This window comes from Diabrotica undecimpunctata, chromosome 6 (assembly GCF_040954645.1).
Source record: "Diabrotica undecimpunctata isolate CICGRU chromosome 6, icDiaUnde3, whole genome shotgun sequence".
Classification (NCBI taxonomy): Eukaryota; Metazoa; Arthropoda; class Insecta; order Coleoptera; family Chrysomelidae; genus Diabrotica; species Diabrotica undecimpunctata.
The window spans coordinates 94,861,429-94,883,783 of NC_092808.1; the positions used below are offsets into that span (position 1 = coordinate 94,861,429).

Sequence of the window (22,355 nt, forward strand, 5' to 3'; positions counted from 1 at the left end):
GGATTAAAACTGGTCTTTTGTCGACCCATTTTATCACTCGTAAAATCAATAATGGGGTTAAGTTTCATCGAGAGTAACTGGTTGCAACTTTTTTAATCGAGATTTTGGTTTTACATGTTTTTATAGTAAAACATCTGCACATGAATAATTCGTTTCTTGAACAATGATTTCAATTCCTCGACCAATATTCTAAAATAAGGTGGTATTACGTCGTCCGGAATATTATAAACTGGTTCTATTTCATAAAGCATTGGAAATATGGTTTACACTCTATATTATTATCTCCGTTAAATCCTATCATTTTAGGCTCCATATGTGATGATTAGACCTATAGCACCGGGGATACGCAACTAAGGCTCTTTTGAAATAACATATATAGGAGCAAAGATATACACCTAAGGTTCTTTTGACGTGTTGATGTATTTGATTTCTACGTCGTAGTATTCTATTGTTTAAATGTTACCATTTGAGGTACTGTACGCCACAATTGGACTAATAGGATCGAAGATACATAACTAAGGTCCTTTTGCCAGGCTACTCTATTTAATTTTTGTATCTCATTGTATCCTATTAGTTTAATTCTATCATTTGAGGTACGAAACGTCACGATTGGACTAATGGGACCGCAGATACATAACTAAGGCTCTTTTGACAAGCTGATGTATTTTATTTTTCTATCTTATTTTATTCGATTGGTTAAATCCTATCATTTGAGGTACTGTACGTCACGATTGGGCTACTAAAAACGAAGATACGTAACTAAGGCCCTTTTAACATTTTGCTGTATTTGATTTCTATCTCATTGTATTCTATTAGTTAAATTCTATCATTTGAGGTATCGCACGTCACGATTGGACTAATAGGACCGAAGATGCATAACTAAGGCCATTTTGACATGCTACTCCATTTAATTTTTATACCTCATTGTATTTTATTTGTTAAATCCTTTCATTTGAGGTACTGCACGTCATGATTGGACTAATAGAACTAAAGATACACAACTAAGGCCCTTTTGGCATTGTTCTGCATTTGATTTTTCTATCCCATTGTATTCTTTATATTAAATCCTATCATTAGAGGTACTATACGTCACGATTGGACTAATAGGACCGAAGATACGTGACTACGGCCCTTTTGACATGGCTGTATTTAATTTTTTTATTTCATTGTTTTCAATTCGTTAAATCCTGTCATTTGAGATACTGTACGTCACGATTGGACTTATAGAAACGAAGATATATAATTAAGGCCTTTTTGACATGCTGCTATATTTGATTTTTCTGTCTTATTGTATTTTATTGGTTAAATCCTATCATTTGAGGGGCTGTACGTCGCGACTGGACCAATTGGAGCGAAGATACAATAGGTAGTTGCAATATATTATAACCCGTTACTTTTAACCAAACATGATGCCAGAATGATTTGTGGATGAAAAAAAAAATATATATATTCTTAAATTTACTATTTTCTTGTGGGTAATATTATATTCAACAGCGATGCCAAATTTCTGATGCTAAAATGATTGATAATGAAAGTGGGATATACATTTTCATGTATATAATGGCAGCGAGTAGACGGCAAAACCCTGAACTAAATATATATAATATTTTCACTGTAGCATCATTTTAGACTCAAACATTTTCTGGAATAAACTTATATAACTCAGTAAGGGATAAAAAGAGAAAGCGGATATTTTAAAATATCAACACGGTATCAACACTCTAATCAATGAGATGGTTAAAATTTTTGTAACAAGTACAGAAAAAAAGTTATTAAGGTCTTGTAAAGTAGCGTCGATATACAGATGCTACTTTGCAAGACGATGCTAAAGTGATGGTAAAAGCATAATGTATCGATGCGAAAAGTAGGATAGGATGATAGTAGGATGTATATATATATATATATATATATATATATATATATATATATATATATATATATATATATATATATATATATATATATATATATATATACAAGGACAAATAAAACGAAATTTTTAATATAGGAAATTTTATACACTTATCGTTCTAAATATATTAAAACCACTTTCTGCTGTACTAATTATAACTCCAGGTATTTGGGGATGCCAATGTAATTCCTTAATATTGTTTTGACCTTGGTGAATAAAGAGTAATTGTGGTGGTACTCCCTAGAATAAAAATAATGTTAAAAATGAAAAATTAAAAAATTAACAAAAGACACAATAAAAACAAATTGATACCATCAAAACAGAAGACGCAGAACGAAACTTCAGGAGAGTTTGTATAAACTATACAAATTGTTTAGATAAATATAAAAGAAGAAAAGTAGGAACAGCGAAAACAGCTCAACAGATCTTACTTCCATGAGTTAAAATGTCACTACTGTTTTTCTCTACTTTCTTCTGTCCGTTTCTTATTCCCATTTTTCATGGTCGTCCTCTTCTCATGTTCCATTGGCCACCCAGCCATGAATCCTTCTTTCAATGTTTCCTTTTCAACTGTCCTAAGTTCTCTGAATATTTGCCTTAAAACACGTAACATATATTTTGACTTTTTGTTCATAAAGCAGGTTTCGCTGCCATAAAGGACCATGGATAAGATCACTGTTCGATACCGTTTATTTTTTGCCATATAGATGTTTTTTCTTTCCATAATTTACGAAGGACTCAAACAGTTTTCGTTCCATTCGCCATCCGCTTCTCCATTTCTTGAGTTGGTTCTCTTTATTTGTTACAGTAAACTATAGGTACTCAAACTCTTGCATTGCATCTTGTTAAATCAATAATCATTAAGTACCTTTATTGTTTGACAATCTTTAGTTGTGTGTTTCCTACTCAGCAGTTTCGAAACAAGCATCTTTCGTAGTTGAAAATCATTATATTTTCAATTAAAATTAGATTGTGATTTATTTGCATTAAATACAAGTAGTAATTAGTGTATAATTATGGAATTAATTGGAGTAGAATTGAAGATAGTTACAGTGGATTTACAACCAGTACAAATATATAGATTCGAAAATACGAAGGCAAGAAAAAATTCAAGCCACCGTTAAATGAAAATGAAAGCATTATTATAAGACAACATAATACTTATAGGTAACAAAAGGGATACACAGAAAAGCAAATTAATATAACCAAATGATGGAGACAGAAAACAAGGCTATATATGGACTGTAGTGCCATTGGAAAAGAAAGAAAGCATGCAAAAAAAATAGCTCTATATTGAGTTCCGTTTAATTAGTATAATAAGAAATTCAATTCGATAATTAGAAAATTAGTTCAATACAAATCTTACCGTAACTTCTTCATTATTGCTCTCTGAATCTTTTTCTACTGATAAATCCCATAAAGCAATTTGATTATCTGCGCCTGCTGATGCAAAAACGGCCGAATCTGTATTGTGCCATTCTACACTAACAACAGGATCTGTATGATGTTTAAAGATGGCCAACGGAGTATTGCTCTTAAATTTCCTTAGATCCCATATGTGTATAACTCCATCATCTCCACCTAAAATATGTTTTACATTTGTTTACATACTCAAAATTTAAATTAAATATTTGATTTTTTAATTTTAACAAAAATAAATCTTTTTTAAAAATAATTTTTCTCTATGGCACTGTACCATACTGTTCCATAATAATAATAATAAAAAAATCACAATTTTGTAAATCGGCTTACTAGTTGAAAATAGGTCTCTACTAAATCAGGTATGTCTGGGAATAAATGTTATACATCATAGTATTGATATCGATATCCTATTTAGATGCAGACTACTTTAAGATTATAGTTGATCAGCAATTTTTAAATTTCGATATCCTCTCTGAATATGTTTGGCTAAGATGTTACCAATTTGATCAGTCGCTCGCTCATACAAACGAAGCAATTAATAGGTAGTTCAAAAACTATGAAACAGAACAACTGTATGAAAACTGGAAATAGAACAACTGGTAGCATTTATTGCCGTTTTTCCGCTTTTAGAAAGACAACCATCTAAATTTAATCAACTAGAAAGTCAAAAAAGTATTTAATGAAAGTTTAATTAAGAGTTGCAATTGCTTTCCATTTTTACTGAATTGTATCAGGTTTGATGATAAATCTACCACGGATCTTTGACGATCTTTTTGCTGCATTTAGATAAATTTCTTCTTCTTATGAAAACTAGCAGAAATTATTACACACCTTCTATCCATCTTACAATAGATGTAGAACATCTTAGTTTTTGGGAGGTAAGTGCCCATTTAAGATGTACGTTCTTAATAATTCATGCCGGTTTTACTGTGTGGAAGAGGAGCTTTAATATGAGTATGGGTACTTCAGCATTTGAGAGAAAACAGACTGGACGGGAAAGTTACCAATCCCGACAAATCGCTTCCCAATTACTAATAGTAAAGAACTATAGATCTATAAGACAAGTATAAATAAGGTTTTAAGATAAGACCAGGGCCCTGATTCTATTTCATTTCGATGTCGAAATTTAAAAGCGACTACGCCATGACAGTCGCAATCGCTAGCGAATCTCATTCATTTCGATTGTAGTTAAAACTGGGGATATTTACTTTATCATTTTGACACTGCTGAAAATTTGGGTTGGCCCTGTTGTTTATTGGCTGCACTACGCTTGTTGGATGTTTGTTGTTTGTTTTGTTTACGTTACGTGAACGTCTTTTTTTTCTTGTTTGAGTTGTTAAATCATAAATATTGGCCATTCTCAATTATATTTTGAATTGAAAGAAAAGATGGCAAGAAAAAAAAAGGCGATGTGGGAGATCCTTAAGTTATAACCACTAAGATTTGACTTAGTGGTTATATTCTAATATATTTTTAAATTTACTGCAGCTTAGTAATACTAACCCTAAACATTTTGGGTATCCTAGAGGCATAAACACCTTCTTCCAAATATGGTTCTAATACCCTTATTAAATAATTTGCAGCTTGTTTATTAAGCCGGAATTGCTGCCTAAATTGAGCATCACTTAGTGAAAAAGAATTTTGAGTATCCCGTTACATTCTTTTTATCCTCCGTTATGAGCGTCGGATATCTATCCTCTCTAATTCCTCCAAAACTAGCAAATGTCCGTAAAACACAGCCATATTAATACTTTTTGCCTCAGTTTTCCTTGCAAGGATCAAAACACCGCCTACCTAAACTGAACCTAAGTTCACTTCTCCCAGTCGGCCCAGTCCAGTCAGTCATGTCAGATTAATTTCGACTCGAAATTAAATTTCAACCACTTTCTTGAAGTTGAAATTAATTTCGATAAGTCGAAAATTAGTGACGTCGTTTGGTTAGTTCAGCTGAAATCCACAAGGTTCGCAAAGTCGCATTTCGACGTCGCCATATTAATTTCGACATGTTTTGAGTCGAAATCTCAATTAGAATCAGGGCCCTGTATAAATAAGGTTTTAAACGAATAAAATCCCGCGGATTAGTCTAATATATAGTTTTGTTGTTACTGCATCAAAGTATTCATTGAAGATTATTCCTCTATAGTTTTGGTTCATATGGGCACAGCTGATACTAATCACATATTGATTCAACCATCTGTGATGTTGCAAACTAACATGGCATAGGAAAGCAGCTCTGCTATTACTGGGTCGTGGATATGGGAAGAAATTTAATAAAGGGTCGATGTCGGAAAATCTTTAGCAAAAACTGTCTCTCTCACTTCTCTCAGTATGTATGGAAGTTTTGCAACTTCCTGTGATCTAGTCAATGCATCTTTGAGATCTTCCTCGTGGTCTTCGGCCTTCTACCTTCCCTTGAATAATGACTCTCTTCATATTATCTATGTATGACCTCATGACATGTCTAAAATATTTTAATTGTTTTAGTTGGACTTTGCCGGAGAGTATCTTACTGATCTTTATTTATCTTAGAATAGAATTATTTGTTATATGGTTGGTCAATGGGATTTGCAACATTCTTCTCCGGCGGAATATTTCAGCGGTGTCTATCTTTTAGGGATGCCGGCAAGATTAAAGACTTCCGAGAATCTCGTCTCGTCTCGAATTCTAGACGAGAGCGAGACAAGATTTTTGTATTGTTTTAAGACGAGACAATACATTCTAGAATCTCGAAAAATTGTAGAAATTATTTTTCAAAAATGCACCACCCACAAGGGTGGTCTGGGGCTCCTTCAGGCCAATAGCTCATTGCATTTCGGGGATTCACCAGCCGAGCCTCACGGCGGCGGAGCGATGTAGTTCGGAACCGCCGATCCCGACAGTTTAGTACAGGATCAGACTTTAGATATTATTAGGTATCTATCTATTATTTAGTAGAATAATAGATCAAATATTTTCAATTAATATTATATTTAAGAAAATATGATTTAAATAATGTGTTTTTCTACATACATATAGGTACATATATTACACATTTTACATTTTAAAGTAGATGACTGTAAAAGGATATTATCAATATTTGTTAGTTGCGTTTCTGGGACGACTTCATTGGAAGATAGTTCATTCGATTACATGAAATCAACTTTTACCTTAAGAATAACCGCCAGAAAAATCACAGCATGTGATTTATCTTTAAAAAGACAACCACGTGCAATGATGACAGTAAAATACTGTTAGTGATCTAATAGTAAATCATGAGAAAAAAAAAAACAAGAAAAAAACCTCATGATACTATCCCGACATGGTAAGTATTTGGTGTTACATGTAGTTTACTCTCAATATTAACATCAAAGTCTGAGTTTATATGTATATTATTTTAAAACATAAATGATGTATTCTCGATTAAGTTATTAGTGGTATTTGGTTTCTATTGATTTCCTATTTTATTAAAGGTAACTAGATCCTACTGCATTCTTCCGAGGAATTTGTGACGCAATCGGTTTCATTTAACTTTTTTTTCTCTTTTTACCATATGTTTCTTTCAGAACTACCTATATTTAAATCTTTCCACTGAACTCTATATTCATTTTCCCATGCGTACTTCAAATTCTCTAATTTTGATATAAGATTGATGTTTATTTATTAATATTTAGTGGTCTTGATATTAAGATATATTTATTAACCAATATGTAAACACACATGAGAAAATGAACATAGAGTTCATCAGAGAAAAACATCAACGGAGCAGATCTTATTGTGATAAATAAAACCAATTGCGTAGCAAATTCCTTGACAGAATGCAGTAGGATGTGGTTACCTATATTAAAAGAGGAAATCAATAGAAAGATAATACCACCAGTAAGTCAAGAACACATCGAGTATACATCATTTATGTTTTAAAATAATATACACATAGAGTTCGGTGTTAATATTGAGAGTAAAATAAATGTAAGAGCAAATACTTACAATGTCGGGAGAGTATCATGAGGTTTTTTTCGTCATGATTTACTACTATGATCACATGCGATGATTTTTCTGACGGGTATTCTTAAGTTAAAGTTGATTTGATGTATCCGAATGATTCCTTATCTGTCAATAAAGTCGTCCCAGGAACGCAACTAAAAAATATTGATAATATCAATTTAAAGTCATTTACTGTAAAATACATGTCTGAATTGAACATGAATAAAAACAAAATGTGTTTAATTTATATTTTGTATATTGGGAACGATTTCCGAAGTGAAAATCGAAACGTCAAAATAAACTTGTTTTAAAGTAAAACAATTGTGGCTATGTCCAATAAAAATAGTAAATTATACATGAACTAATAGTGAATATATGGAATAACAACTGCCACAGGAATGAAATACTGGAGTGATCATTTCACTACACAATAAGGAGATTAAATATAACGCAAGAACTATCGGACAATTACAATGCTGAATATAGACTATCAAATACTATCAAATATTGTATGCGTGCGACTAAGACCATATTCTTCTTAAAGTTCCATCTCCTATCGGAGGTTGGATATCATAACGGCTATGGTCACTTTGTTGGCTGCTGCTCTGAAAAGTTGTAGTGGACTACAGTTAAACCATTCTCTAAGGTTCTTCAGCCAGGAGATGAGTCTTCTTCCTATGCTTCTTCTTCCTTGGATCCTTCCTTGCATAATAATTCTCAGCAGCTCATATTTTTCTCCTCTGGTTATGTGACCCAAATATTCTAGTTTTCTTCTTTTTATGCTGTTCATAATTTCTAACTCCTTATTTAGACGTCTTAGTACCTCAGCATTGGTAATCCTTTGAACCCACTGAATTTTTAATATTCTTCTGAAACACCACATTTCGAACGCTTCTATTTTCCTTATGTGTTGTTTCTTCAATGTCCAAGCTTCCATTCCGTATAGTAAGATAGAAAATATGTAACATCTCAGAGCCCTCAATCTGAGATGCAACTGAAGGTCTCTGTTGGTAAGCATTGTCTTCATTTTCACAAATGCTTGCCTTGCAGTTTCAATTCGGACTTTGATTTCTCTGCTTTGGTCATTTTTGTCATCAACCCAGGTTCCCAGATATTTATATGTCTCTACTTTTTCTATTTGGGTTTGCTCTATCATTAATCTTTCATTTCCATGTTGCGTTTTTGAGACAATCATAAATTTAGTTTTTCTCTTATTTATTTTTAGTCCGTATTTAATGCAATAATCGTTAATTCTATTTACCAATTCTTGTAGCGATTCCAGGGTGTCTGCCATTATAACGGTGTCATCAGCGAATCTTATGTTATTTACTATTCTTCCGTTTACAGAGATTCCATCACCCAGATCCGCTATCGCTTCCTGGAATATGGCTTCACTGTACACGTTAAACAGTAATGGTGACAGAACACAGCCCTGTCTTACTCCTCTCTTTATATCTATATTTTCGGACTTTTGTTCTTCTATCTTTATATTGGCCTTTTGATTCCAATAAAGATTGATAATAATTCGTAAGTCTCGTCTGTCTATATCTTTGTTTCTCAGTATTTCTATTAGTTTTTCATGTCGGACCCTGTCGAATGCCTTCTCGAAGTCAATGAAACAGGAATAAGACCATATGCTGAACAAATAAAATACAACAAATAGTTGTAGGATAAAAATTCTGTTTCCACAGGCAAAAATCCATGATAGATCAGATCTTCGCCTTGAGACAGATCCTAAAAAACTAATGAATTTTATAGAAACATATACCAACTTTTCAATGATTTTGAGAATCTCTATGACAACATCAATAGAAAATTTCTGATACAGACACTGGAAGAGCTTAACCTTCCAATACAACTAATTACGATAGTAAAAGAAATACTAAGTACTGCAGAAAATTCGAATTCAAAACGAACTAATAGATATAATCCATATTAGAAAAGGCCTAAGACAGGGAAATACCTTATCCTGTGTATTCTATTTAATATCACATTAGAGAAAATAATCAGAGAGTCAGAAGTCAACACCAGAGAGTATACTATAATAACAAATAGTGTACAAAAAACAAATTTGAAGATGACGCCGATATCACAGCTAGAAATAGAAAAGACACGATAAAAGTATGATAAGTTGAATGAGAGGCACCAAACAATGCCCTAAAATGAATGAAACGAAATACATAAATATTATTGAATCAACAGGATTTAGATACACAAAATTTGGTGTTTTATGCGCGGAAGTCAAACATTTTATAATTACTTTTCACTTTACACAAAAGTGCAAACATTTCTTCAAACGGCATATCTAACATATTGATCGATTACAACCAATCTACATCTGGAATAGATGCATTTGATCAGATTTGTAACTGGAAAACATGAAGCGATTCAGAATATTTTTGGGAACAATCAGTATGGCCAGTATTACTATTTATGTGTCATACACTGGCACAAAAAATACAGAATTAATGCAAAACCAACTTCTAAACATAGACATAGAACTCGGCAAGACTCTTACTAAGACTTGACTGTACCACAAACTGCCAACCCCTTTGAGGCGTTTCATTCACACAGATATTTGCGAAATTTTGAATATGTGTCACAAACCCATGATGCTTTCGACTTTTGAAGGGAAAACACACCATATATTATATTATTTTCATGCAATGTTATAATGCATGTTTAATTGGTTTTACTTTTTTTATATGTTTTTAAATAAAATTTCACATGTAAGTATATTATTTTGGAAGAGGTCTATGCCCAAAGATGAACGATAGAATGCTAAGAAAATAATATTATATATGTAAAATATTGGAAAAAGCTTACCAATATAAAAAACACATGATCTACTTAACATTAAAAATAAATAATGATAGTATACATACCACTAACTATAAAAGGTTCATTTTTATTCCAATTAATAACATTCACATCACTTTCATGAGCCTTTTCAGCAGTTAACATACATGCTTTACTAGGAGCTGCTCGAACATCCCATATTCTTATACTTTTATCAACAGAACATGAAGCTAGAACATTTTTTTCATTGGGAGACCATTGAATGTCTTCTACTGAATCTGTGTGACCAAATAATGGTCTCTGATCTACAGACCAGGAACCTGCACTAGTTGGTTTCCAAATGTGTATGTCCCTTTTACAGTCACCAGTAGCTAACATCTAAAATTAATCAGTATTATTATACTTAATTTGGACATGCGCGGTGGCAAAGTTTTTATAGCGAAGATTACAACAGTATTTATACAGGACTGCTTAAAGAAGAAAAATTATAAATATCAGTATCTTCTTGTCTCAGTTTTGTACAAGAATTTATAAAAATAATTGCACCCTCCCCACTGACTGACCCAATGAATTGAATCATAAAAACTGTGCTCTCAATAATTTCCAAACAGAGAATAGTACCTTATTAATTATTCATCACTATTTTATCATATCATTAACATTGTAGATTTATATACTTGTTCACCCCAAATTTTTGCTGTCCTTAAATCAACATTTCATCATTTTACTAAAAACAATAGCTTAAAATAATGATAGGATGTGACACTATGATCTGCAAGTCTTGCACTATTGAACTGACAACAAATATAGTCAAATTTATTGACAGGATTTAATACCAGGATATACCAGATAAGTATGTGTATGTATTAAGATGGTAATTTATGTCTTCAAAAACATATTTAAATCCCTGTTAAAATGACCAAAACTTAATAACCTATTCTTAAATGTAAACACGTGTTTTTTATAAGAGTCCTTTGTTCCTCTTTCTCAGACTTGCAGAACCATTTAGAGCGAGTGACTGGTGCAAATCTAATTTCACATTTTATAGACAATATGTTTTCTTAAAATCAATAGTTCGAGTAATCGAGATATAATACATGTTAAAAAATGTAGTTTTCTCCATTTTCACCCTTATAAAACAAAACAAGACTAGTGTCCTCATCATATATAATATCCAACAATAAATCCACAGGATATAAAATTGTTCGGAAGCTATTTTCTTGTGGTATTTTAATATTATTTACTACTTTTAATAGAAATTATCCACAATTTCAGTTGAAAAGACATTTTTCAGAAATCAGTGTTTGCAGTTTTATCAACTTGCAACATACATATATTGTACAGCTAGATTTTCTAAATTGATATGATCTTGAAAATATTTGCCCGTCCAAAATTATTAAAATTTGTAGTGGAAAGTGGGTCACCTTAAGGCCACCATGAGACAATTTTCAAATTACGCGCTAGAAATACCATTCAGTTCTACAGAGTATTCGCCGTTAACGGTCAGTCGTTCTCGTGTTGTTTAGGTACGTGCACGCATCTTTTTAGAGTTTTTTTTGCACCTAATGTTTGTTTTCGAAAGAGGTAAGTTTTTTATACTGAATACTTTTATACTAAAGGAGTTATAAAATATTCCAGATGTGATATTTTTAAAATTTTATTGTTTTAATTGACCAAGGAGACCTTCTAGTTTCTGCTGTGATTGTCTGTTTTGTTTTTCCACGATGTTTTATAATATTAACGATTGTTGTTTATAACGTATTATGGGCGTCCTTGAAACAAAAATTTTAGGCCACCATGGCCAGTGTCCTAACACAATATAACCTAAAAGAAAATCTAACAAGGGATTGTTTAGTACAGATATTATGAAAAGTGCTGTAAATGATGATGTATGTATTAAACATAACTTTAATCTCAGAATAGCAGCCGAGAGAAATGGCATTAAACATCAAACATTAGCGCGATACGAAAAAAACCATAGAAGCTAACAACAACGTATTATTGTATAAACCCCACTACGATTCTCGAATGGTATTAAACGATTAACAAGAAATATTGCTTAAAAATTACGTAATACAATGCAGTCTAATGTGGAAAGTCAACAAAAGACGTAAGGCAACTGGCTTACGAACTCGGTCTGTATGAAAAAATTCATATGCCTCAGAAATGGGAAGAAGTGAAGTCAATCCCAAACTCAGTATCCGCCAACCGGAAGGTTGCAGCTTATCAGTGCTACATCATTTAGTAGTTGTAATATGGATGCATTTTTTGAGAATTAAAAATATTTGTGGCCACTTTTTGACTGGCAACCCATTATCAATGTATTCTCCTAATTTTAAATGTATGTACAAATGTGAGTTTGATTACCTACGTTATGAACGTAATGATCCTGCAGTGGAATCTTAGGCTATGATATTATTTGATTAAAAAAAAAAGATTTCCAACGTGGAAATCAAAGAAATCTAAACGTCAAAATAAACGTATTTTTAAATGAAATTAATTAATTCTCATTAACCTTCGAGTGGTAACGTACGGTCCCTGACACCGACGTAGTAGATTTTTTGCGCTAAAACTCAAATGCGCATATTTTGTCCGCGCGTCCAGGTAGCTTTCGAATCCTCATCACGCTATTCAGTCTTGAAAAATCTGTGGCCAAGTGCGGATAGTTCATGTTATTCGACCTGACGCGACGGTGTGAGCGACCGAGGTTACCATTTATGTTATACTCAACGGTAAGTTTTTATCGTTTTTGGTCCATAGTCAGTTTAAATAATAGATATTCATTTTAGGAGTTGTATGTGAATATGGCTTACGAAAGAGAACAAATCAGGTTGTAACAACTTTTTGACGAAATTGTTGCTAATTCCGAACCGGAACCAGAAGATGACGACGCAAGTTTGCAAGATGATTGTTCAGAAGTTCTAGAATATGATATCAATTCAGAGGAGGATTTCTGTGATGAAGAATATGTCGAAAATCATGTATCAGTAGAAGTAATACCGCGCATACCACGTTTGTTTGGGAAAGATGGAACAAGGTGGAGGAAACATCATGAATTTAATCGTAAAGTTCGAACTCGTACTGAAAATCTTCTACCCAATCTGGCAAGACCAAAAGGTGATATTAGGCGAAAGTTGGCGATAAAAGAGATTTGGGAATGTTTTTTCACTACAGATATTCTAGAAAAAATAGTAGAATGCACCAATAAGTTCATAGCATTGAAACGCTATGACACAGTCAATAACAGAATGGCTAGGATAATTGATCTTATAGAGTTAAAAGCTCTGTTTGGGCTGGTGTACATATCTGGCGCTAACAAAAGCAATCATCAGAATACTGATGATTTATTTAGAACAGATGGAAGGTCAATGGAGATTTATCTCCTTACGATGGCGGTAAAGAGGTTCCAGTTAATTTTAAGACACATTCGATTCGATGACAAAAGCACTAGAGTACAAAGGCAAGAATTCGACAAGTTGGCCGCGATACGTGAGATTTTTGAAGCTTTTAATTCTAGTCTACCGAAGCATTACAATCTTTCAGCATATACTATAGTAGATGAAAAGTTAGAAACCTTTCGCGGCAAATGTTCATTCAGGGTTTACATACCGAATAAACCAAATCGTTACAGTATAAAAATATATGCATTAGCAGACGCTGAGATGTATTATACGTCCAAGATGGAAGTATATGTTCGTAGACAGCCAGCAGGAAAATATTTTGTTGATACGTCTAATATATCACTTGTACCTCGTCTGTGTGAACCGATTTGGTGAACGGGAAGGAACATTACGATGGATAATTTTTTCACAAGCGTTCAACTCGCGCGATTACTTCAACATGAACATCGTCTAACTGTTATAGAAACGTTACGAAAGAATAAACCCCAAATTTCTCTAGTGCTAACACAACAAAGGCCAGAAAAAAAACAGTATGTTCGCATTTCAAGAGAAGTGTACCCTTGTACGGTAGCGGGTAGCACTCCTCTAGGATCCCGGTAGAGGATGGGCTGCTACAGGGAGCTGGCTACTGACTTTCTCCTATGTGCAAGCCTTTAGGAGAGACCAGGTCCCCAACCTATCTTCCTACCCATTTTCCAATCCTTACCACATCCCGATATATCCCGCTACCAACCCGCACTGGTCAGCGTGGTAGTGAAATGGCTAATTTTCCCCGTAAATGACACGACAAAAACTAGAAAAGGGCCCTTAGTCCCCGGCGGCTCAAAACTCCCTGGTGACGGTAGCCACCAGATTGGAGCAAGGGCAGAGGGTGCAAAGAATCACCGGGATAGACACGGCTACCATGGACAACGAACATTGCATATCGCCACTTCAGTTGCATAACGTAAGAACGCTTGCAACTGAAGATAAGCTCATTGAAGAACTTAACTGCATAAAATGGGATGTATTGGGACTTTCCGAAATACGAAGAAAAGGAGAAAACCAATTAGTTTTAAAACCAGAGCATCTGCTACATTCCATTGGTGAAAACGATAATGCAATTGGCGGCGTAGGCTTTCTTGTGCACAAGAAACACCTAGATAAAATTATAAAAATAGAGAGAGAGTTGCTTACCTCATATTAAAACTGAACGAGAGACGCTCTATTAAAATTATCCAAGTATATGCACCCACGACGAGCCATAGCGATGAAGAAATCGAAAACTTTTATGAAGACATAAATAGAGCTATAGAAAAAGATAAAATCCACCACCTAATCTTAATGGGCGATTTTAACGTTAAACTTGGATTTAAAGAAGATAACGCAGAAGTGGCTATGGGCTCATTTGGATACGGTGAGCGAAATGATAGAGGAGGTGTGCTACTACATTTTTTGTTGTATCATCGGCTCTATGTGATGAACACATTTTTCAAAAAGAACCAACAACGTAAGTGGACGTGGGCATAACAAAAAACGAAATGGATTTCATCATCACAAACACAAAAAATATTGTCCAAGATGTTACAGTAATTAATAAAATCACTGTACAATACACTGATTAAATACTTTTCTTTTCAGACACATTGGAATCTTAGACCTAAAAATATCCTTCATATTTCCAAATGCAGCCCAAGCGAGGTTTATGCAATAGGTAAACCAGAAATAATCATGGATTATAATAAGAATAAAGGAGGCGTGGATGTCGTAGACAAACTCTGCGCGGCATACAATTGCGTTAGAGCAACCCGTCGCTAGCCAATGGTCATTTTTTACAGTTGTTTGAATGTCGCTGGGATAAATTCCTACATTATATACAAATCGAATACAGACACATGCATTCCTAGACGAAAGTTTTTATAAGACTTAGGTTTTCAACTTGACGAACATATTCGCAGACGAGCCCTAGAACAAAATATTTCAAGGACAATTCGTATGAGGTTAGTGAAAATTTGTGGCATGCAGACAAGAAATCGACCTATCCAGAATAATGTGTATGGAAGATGTATGTTCTGCAGTAGTGAGAAAAATCGCAAAACTCGGTTTCTTTGTAGGCAGTGTGGCAAATATATGTGTTTGGAACATTTAACCGGACTATGCGTTGTGTGCAGTGTAGAAGAAAATGAGGAAGCAAAAGGACAATGGTTTCAGTTTATGTTGGACATCTGTTGAATAATTTTATTTTTTTTTGTGACATTTCAACCCTTGTCTTTATGTTTGTTGATATTTTGTATTCAAAAACTTGACATGTTTTTGTAAATTATTTGTCAATTATGTTAGTAACTAAAAGAAGCCAATTTTTTTAATGTGCATTTTTTCTCGAAAATAAATAAATATTGATCATTTCTTACTATATTGTTATTTAAATATAGTTATATTAAATATTTAGTCACATGAAAATATTAACAGAAAACCACAACCTTAGATAGTCATTATTACAAAAGTCCATGTCGTAGACCGACGTTACCAACTATGTTACAAGAATTCACGTTACCGGCGGAAGGTTAAAGATAGTAGCTAACACAGGCTATAAATTATTGTTTGATATTAACCTTTTCTGAATAAATACTTTGTTTACATATTCTAATCATAACAGCAAAATTTTCTTATTAGTGACTATTAGATATAAATCTTGACGAAACAAAAAATAATATAAGTTAAAATCCAATTTTAAACAGTACTAGAGATAAAATGATCAATAAACATTCCATTGGAGTTTTATTACTATAACAACAGGAAAATGATATAGAAAGCCAAAAGTATATCCACTATGATACAGATCAATGATTGATTAGATTTTTTAAATGAACTTATCTTATCTTTCGACATGGACAATTTTTATAGTTCACGCACATTAATACAATATTTATCCCTATTTATTTATAGAATTTATCACCAAGCAATTAATATTTAATAACAAATAGCGAGTATGAAATTGAATTGCTGACCCTCCTTTATATAATTTCTTTTTCACTTTTGTGTTCCTACTTTTTTGGTATAGGCAAAATTGTTAGAGTATGAAAATTTTAACCTAAATTATCTCTGCATAACAATAACTGAAAAGGCAAAATCCTTTCAGTAATGGACACTTACTCCTTGTTCAACAGGACACCAATCTATTGCAAATCCTTCTTTCTGGTGCCCTGTAAATGTAAAAAGAGGTGAAACGGAACTTGCAGTATTTTCTTTATTATACTTTGTCAAGGCAGCTTCATCGTCTACAGCTTGTAACTGAGCAGAAAGGTTCCATATATTAACTCTGCCTAGTTCACTCCATGATGCAGCCATAGTAACTTCACCCATACAAGTAGCCTAAAACATGATATTAAACATAAGTACAGAACTGATGCGCTAAATTTAAAATCATTTACATGTAAAATACTATTTCTGATCACTACACTTTGTGAAAATAAAAAGTAATATAAGGAAATACAAAAAAGATAATTCTATTAATATTGATTTTAATAAATTATTGATCTATGTAAGCTTTTGTAACTGGCATAAAGTATATTCAGTCACCAATATTAAGAAGTTATTCAACTTTTTTATTTCAAATGTTGAAAACTGTATAGTTGATGCTAATAATAATAAAAAAAAACAATTCAAGTGTAGAAAAAAATGTATAATTAACGAAATCAACCATTTATGCACAAGAAAAGAACAAATGTGTTAGAAACTCATGGCAGATAAAAGTAATACTGAATTAAAATAGGATATAAAGAATGCACTAGCAAGAATTTATTAAATAAAACTTTATTTCCAAAAGTTATTTTGAAATCACTCTTATATATTGTACCCATTATGCTTAAAACATTTTACATAAAGGAATATTGAATTTTGTAAGAGAGTGTAAAATACATTGAGTAATATGGATTTATGAAACATAGAAAGTTGTGGCTAAAGGTTCCAAACCAAAGCAAAAAAATATCCACAAAATATTTACAAGACCTTTGATAATCATAAAGATATTTTTCCTGAAGGAGTAGAGATTAAAATTAAATACCAACACACTGAATATTATTATTTATTTTATTTATCAACACACAATATCCAATTTAAATACAATATTGCAATATTATAATACTATAATATAAAATAAAAATAGTAAAATTTAAAACTTAGATAGACAAAAAAGAAAGAAACAAAACAAAACAAAAACCACAGATTTTTACAGATTTATCGAGCATGTGACTTAAATGACCAATGGGAAAGAATGTTTATGGGCATTCTTGAATCATGTTTCTCAGAATCCTTTCCTCAAAAAGTTTATAAAGTAACGTCAGACCAGCTGGGCAAATTACATGGTTCTCAAACAAACTAAGAGCAATAAGAGAATATGTCAATTTTTTAAGTGAGTACTACAAACAACATAAAAACAGACAATAACTTACAAATACTAAATGATTAAAAAAAACTGTATAAAAATGAAATAAAAAAGGCAAAGATTAATTCTAATGACAGAGTAATCTTGACTTCAAGAAATCATCCTAAAACCATGTGGAATATCATAAATAGACAAGGAATATCTCAGGCTCTATGGCATGCTAATAACATCACTCCAGATGAGTTTAATAATCATTTTTCTCAAATTGCCCACAACTTAATAAAAGATATACTTGAATTACATATGGATTTTTTAAAGAACATCAATTTAAATTTCTCAAAGAGCTTTTCCTTTTCTGAAGTATCATTTAAACAGACCTGGGAAATCATAGACAGCTTAAAAAACAAAAAAGTTGTGATATATATGGCTTAAATGTTAGCATTATTAAGATGATAAAAAATAATAAATCAATGCTTTAAAGAGAATACATTTCTCTCAGTTCTAAAATGGGGCTATTATAACACCCATATTTAAAAAAGGGGAAATTGATGTCCCTGAGAATTATAGGCGTGTAGCATTGCTCCCAGTGGTCTCTAAAATAGTAGAAGAGCCCATGGCTTTGCAAATCACAAGCTTTTTCGAAAGTATCAATTATTTTTCAGGATCAAAGTTCAGTTTCAGAAGGAAAGGAGCACAATTGGTGCTCTTGACCTAGTGTTCTAAATCTTGGAATCCTTTCATAGAATGCAATTCAACACTGTTGTGTTTTGTGACTTGAGTAAGGCATTTGATTGTATGGACCATGGGATACTCCTGAAAAAACTACAGAGGTACAACTTTTGTCCACAGACTGTCAAGTTGATCCACTCATACCTCGAGAACAGGGTACAACCTATGTGGGTGTCTGAGGTGCTGTCAGGGGAGAGTGTTGTTAATATTGGTTTTCCTCAGGGCTCTGTCCTTGGACCCATACTATTTCTAATATATATATATATATATATATATATATATATATATATATATATATATATTAATGACTGTACAAGCATTGAATCAAATGCTACATACACACTCTTTGCTCATGACACCACAGTCTCCTTCTCAGCTGACACACTTGAGGATTCCCTTAGGGGTTCCAGGTCTGCACTGTTGGATACTAAATAGTGGTTTTGTGTTAACAGGCTCCTGATTAATGCAGCAAAGACCAACAGGGCTGTTTGTGCTCTTAGGGACACCTAGGCTGAAAACACAAATGTGACAAGTGTGAAGTTCCTTGGAGTACACCTAGACCCCAAGCTTCAATGGGGTCAATATATCGACTATCTGAGCAAAAATCTATCAAAGAACTTATATGTGCTCAGAAATCTAGCAACAGGCGTTTCACACAAAGTCTTACAAACAGTTTATTATGCCATTTTTCACTCTCATCTAACATATGCAATCTTGGTCTGGGGGCATTCGACAGGAATGCTGAGAGTCTTTGGTTTGTAAGTAAGGCTATAACAGTTCTTGCAGACCTTGGATTTAGGGACAATTGCAGATTGGCCTATGAGACTCTAGGAATTCTTACTATGCCCTTCTTGTATATTTATGAGAACCTTATGTTTGTTAAGAGAAGCGGGGGGCACTTTGGGACCCATGAAGAGGTGCACGATCATACTAGACACAGATGTGATCTTGTTCCAGCCTACTGGAGGCTAAAGAGGTGTCAAACTGGATCAGGGTATTGGGCAATTAAATTTTATAACAAATTGCTTGATAACATAAAGGATCTTCCCCAAACTAAGTTTAAAAATAAAACGAAGGAAATTTTAATAAAAAATGTATTTTATAGTAGTGAGGAATAGCTTAACAATTTTAAACTATTTTAACTCAATCTGATATGTGTTTCTATGTGTTTTATGAGAACTTGTTCTGCTTTAATTTTGACATGTGTTAGGCTACTGGCAAAATTACGTCAATAAATGAATTTGAATTAAAACTTTATGGTTTACAGGATCAAACGTCTTTGTAAAGTCTTTATACACAGCATGCACTTCTGTACCTTCCTAAAAAGAAAAAGCAAACCAGGGACAAGAGGATGAGGAAAGACAAAGTCTCTAAGACCAATAAGTCTGATGTTGTTCCTACAGAAAAAATTAAAGAATCTACTTGACAGGTATATTAAGGATGAAACATTGGTACACACTCTAATACATCAAGAACAACATGCCTATAAAGCAGGAAGTTCGACTGAGACAGCACTCCACACACTTGTAAAAAAGTGGGTAACACAACTAACCATCATATTTGGAAGGTTGTTTATTTAGACCAAAAAGAGAAAAGGCCTCAAGACGCTCCCCTATGGTATGCCTAATTTTAAATTGATTGCTTCACAGTAAACCTTATGTCCCTTTTTCTCCAAGCACTTTTTGTGACCTATCATAATGATGTAATTTTTGTAATAAGAAAACATGATCTAGGCTATTGAAAGCCTCAGATACATCCAAAAAGAGCACCTAGTGTTTTCATCTTTACATCTAGTTTTTCTAAAATGTTTGATATAAAATCATAGGTAGCTGTCTCAACAGATTTTTCTGCGAGAAAACCATGCTGCGAACTACTAATAAGTTGTTTGCAGTAAAAAAGTTTTGTAGTCTAGAATATATTGCTTTTTCAAATATATACCATTATATAAAAATTCGAAATGTACCTTATTCTATACATGAAATTAAACAAATAATTACCTCTTGTAAAATCCGTACAGAAATTAAACCCAGATTTTATAAGAAAGAAGATGATACACATTTAATCAAATCAACAGCTTCATTTGAAAGATTGAATATTCACTTTAAAGGTACAATATCCAGTTCTTCCAGAAATTCCTATATGCTTACAATCATTGACGAATTTTCAAGATTACCATGGGCTTTTTATTGCTTAGATACATCTAGTCAGACAGTAATTAAATGTTTGAATCAAGTATTTTGTTTATATGGAATGCCGGAATATATACATTCTGTGGGGGGACTAGTTTTACTTTACAAGAAATTATTAATTATTTACACTCTAAGGGAATATTTTCAAGTAGAACAACACCATATAGCCCTGAAGTAAATGGTTAAGTAAGTCGAAAGATGCAATGAAGTTATATGGAAAGCATCAAATATAGCAATGAAAACCAAAAATTTAGACATCACTAAATGGTAAACTGTTCTACTAGATGCTCTGCACTCTATTTGAAGTTAACTAAGATTTAGACAAAGTATTACTAAGAAAATTTGTACAAAGAAGTAAGTTTAATCTATTAGTTGAAGAGGTTAATCTTTTAGAAGCCAATTCAGATTATGCCTTAATACAGTATCTAAATGGAAAGAAAAGTATAGTTGCAATGAAGCATTTAGCTCCTAGAGGTGACCCAAAATTATTGAATTACAATAGCGATGAAGATCAAAGTCCAAATAATACACTAGAGTACCAATCGAATCAAATACCTGATAATAATCCTAAACCTAGATAAAATTCAGATTTTCAATAAAGCTAGATATTTGCAAGATTTTGTTCAAAAATAGAGCCAGGTGAATGTAGTATAATTTAGTGTTCTTAATGTTGTGACAATTGGCAGTATTAAAATAATTGTTTTGTCATTCTAATGTCAAGTTTTATGTGAATAAAAGCCTAATTCTGCAAAAAGGTATTTTACTACACTAGTACCAAATATTTATGCATTACAATTATTACAAAACACAGACTGTCATATCAGTTTCCTTAAGTTTACCTTTACTAGTTGGCAAATATATAACATAACTGTGTAATACCTATGTATTGAATGTACTCACCCTTATCCTATTAACTGTTCCTTGATGTTTAATTAATGCACCAGCCATTTTAGGATTCTGGTTGTTGTCTTCTTCATCATCATCTTCATCCGATTCATCTTCTTCCTCATCCTTACCAGTTTGATGCATGTTGGAAAGCTTCATAACAATCACATGATTGGCATGAGATTGAGGAGCCTGGGTTCCGGCTACTAAATAAGCTGTCAAGGGAAAATTGTTCCTATCATTTCCTAATTTATCTTTAATTATATCAAAACTTAGACATGGTGAACTGGTTTGTGCTTGATGATACATTACATATACAGATGGATCCATCACTAGTTCTTCTCCTTCTTCTAAAGGTTTCCCAGGTAAATATACTTCAGAATTGGAATTGTTGTGAGTTTCACTACTTTCTGCCATTTCACTGTCGTTAATTTCGTTGCTTTCGGCAACGTCCATTTCTTCAGACATTTTGGTATTTTGTGTTTATTTTTTATGGTAATTTATCTTAGTTTTTTTGGTTTTTGTGTAAAACATAACCTACACGTGTTTTCAATATTTTTAATATAACCTAACCTAACTTCTTATATAGCCTTTTGGCCTCTTCTTTTTCTGTCTTTAATATTTCATATTTGTATCACTTTTTGATAAGATTTTCAAAAAGTTCAAAAATAAAATCAAATTAATACATACTATAT

General features: G+C 32.7%; 1 protein-coding gene across 1 annotated transcript; it reads right to left on the reverse strand.

The window, feature by feature from the left end:
* Positions 1-1,986: 1,986 nt before the first annotated feature.
* l(2)09851 (WD repeat-containing protein 1 l(2)09851) lies at positions 1,987-22,260 on the reverse strand. The gene is made up of 5 exons (XM_072534925.1): positions 21,676-22,260; positions 16,627-16,845; positions 10,180-10,471; positions 3,279-3,493; positions 1,987-2,152 (listed from the first exon to the last, which is right to left on the reverse strand). Exons 1-5 carry the CDS (start codon positions 22,126-22,128, stop codon positions 2,015-2,017), a joined length of 1,317 nt encoding a protein of 438 aa, XP_072391026.1. The 5' UTR covers positions 22,129-22,260; the 3' UTR covers positions 1,987-2,014.
* Between the last annotated feature and the right edge of the window lie 95 nt (positions 22,261-22,355).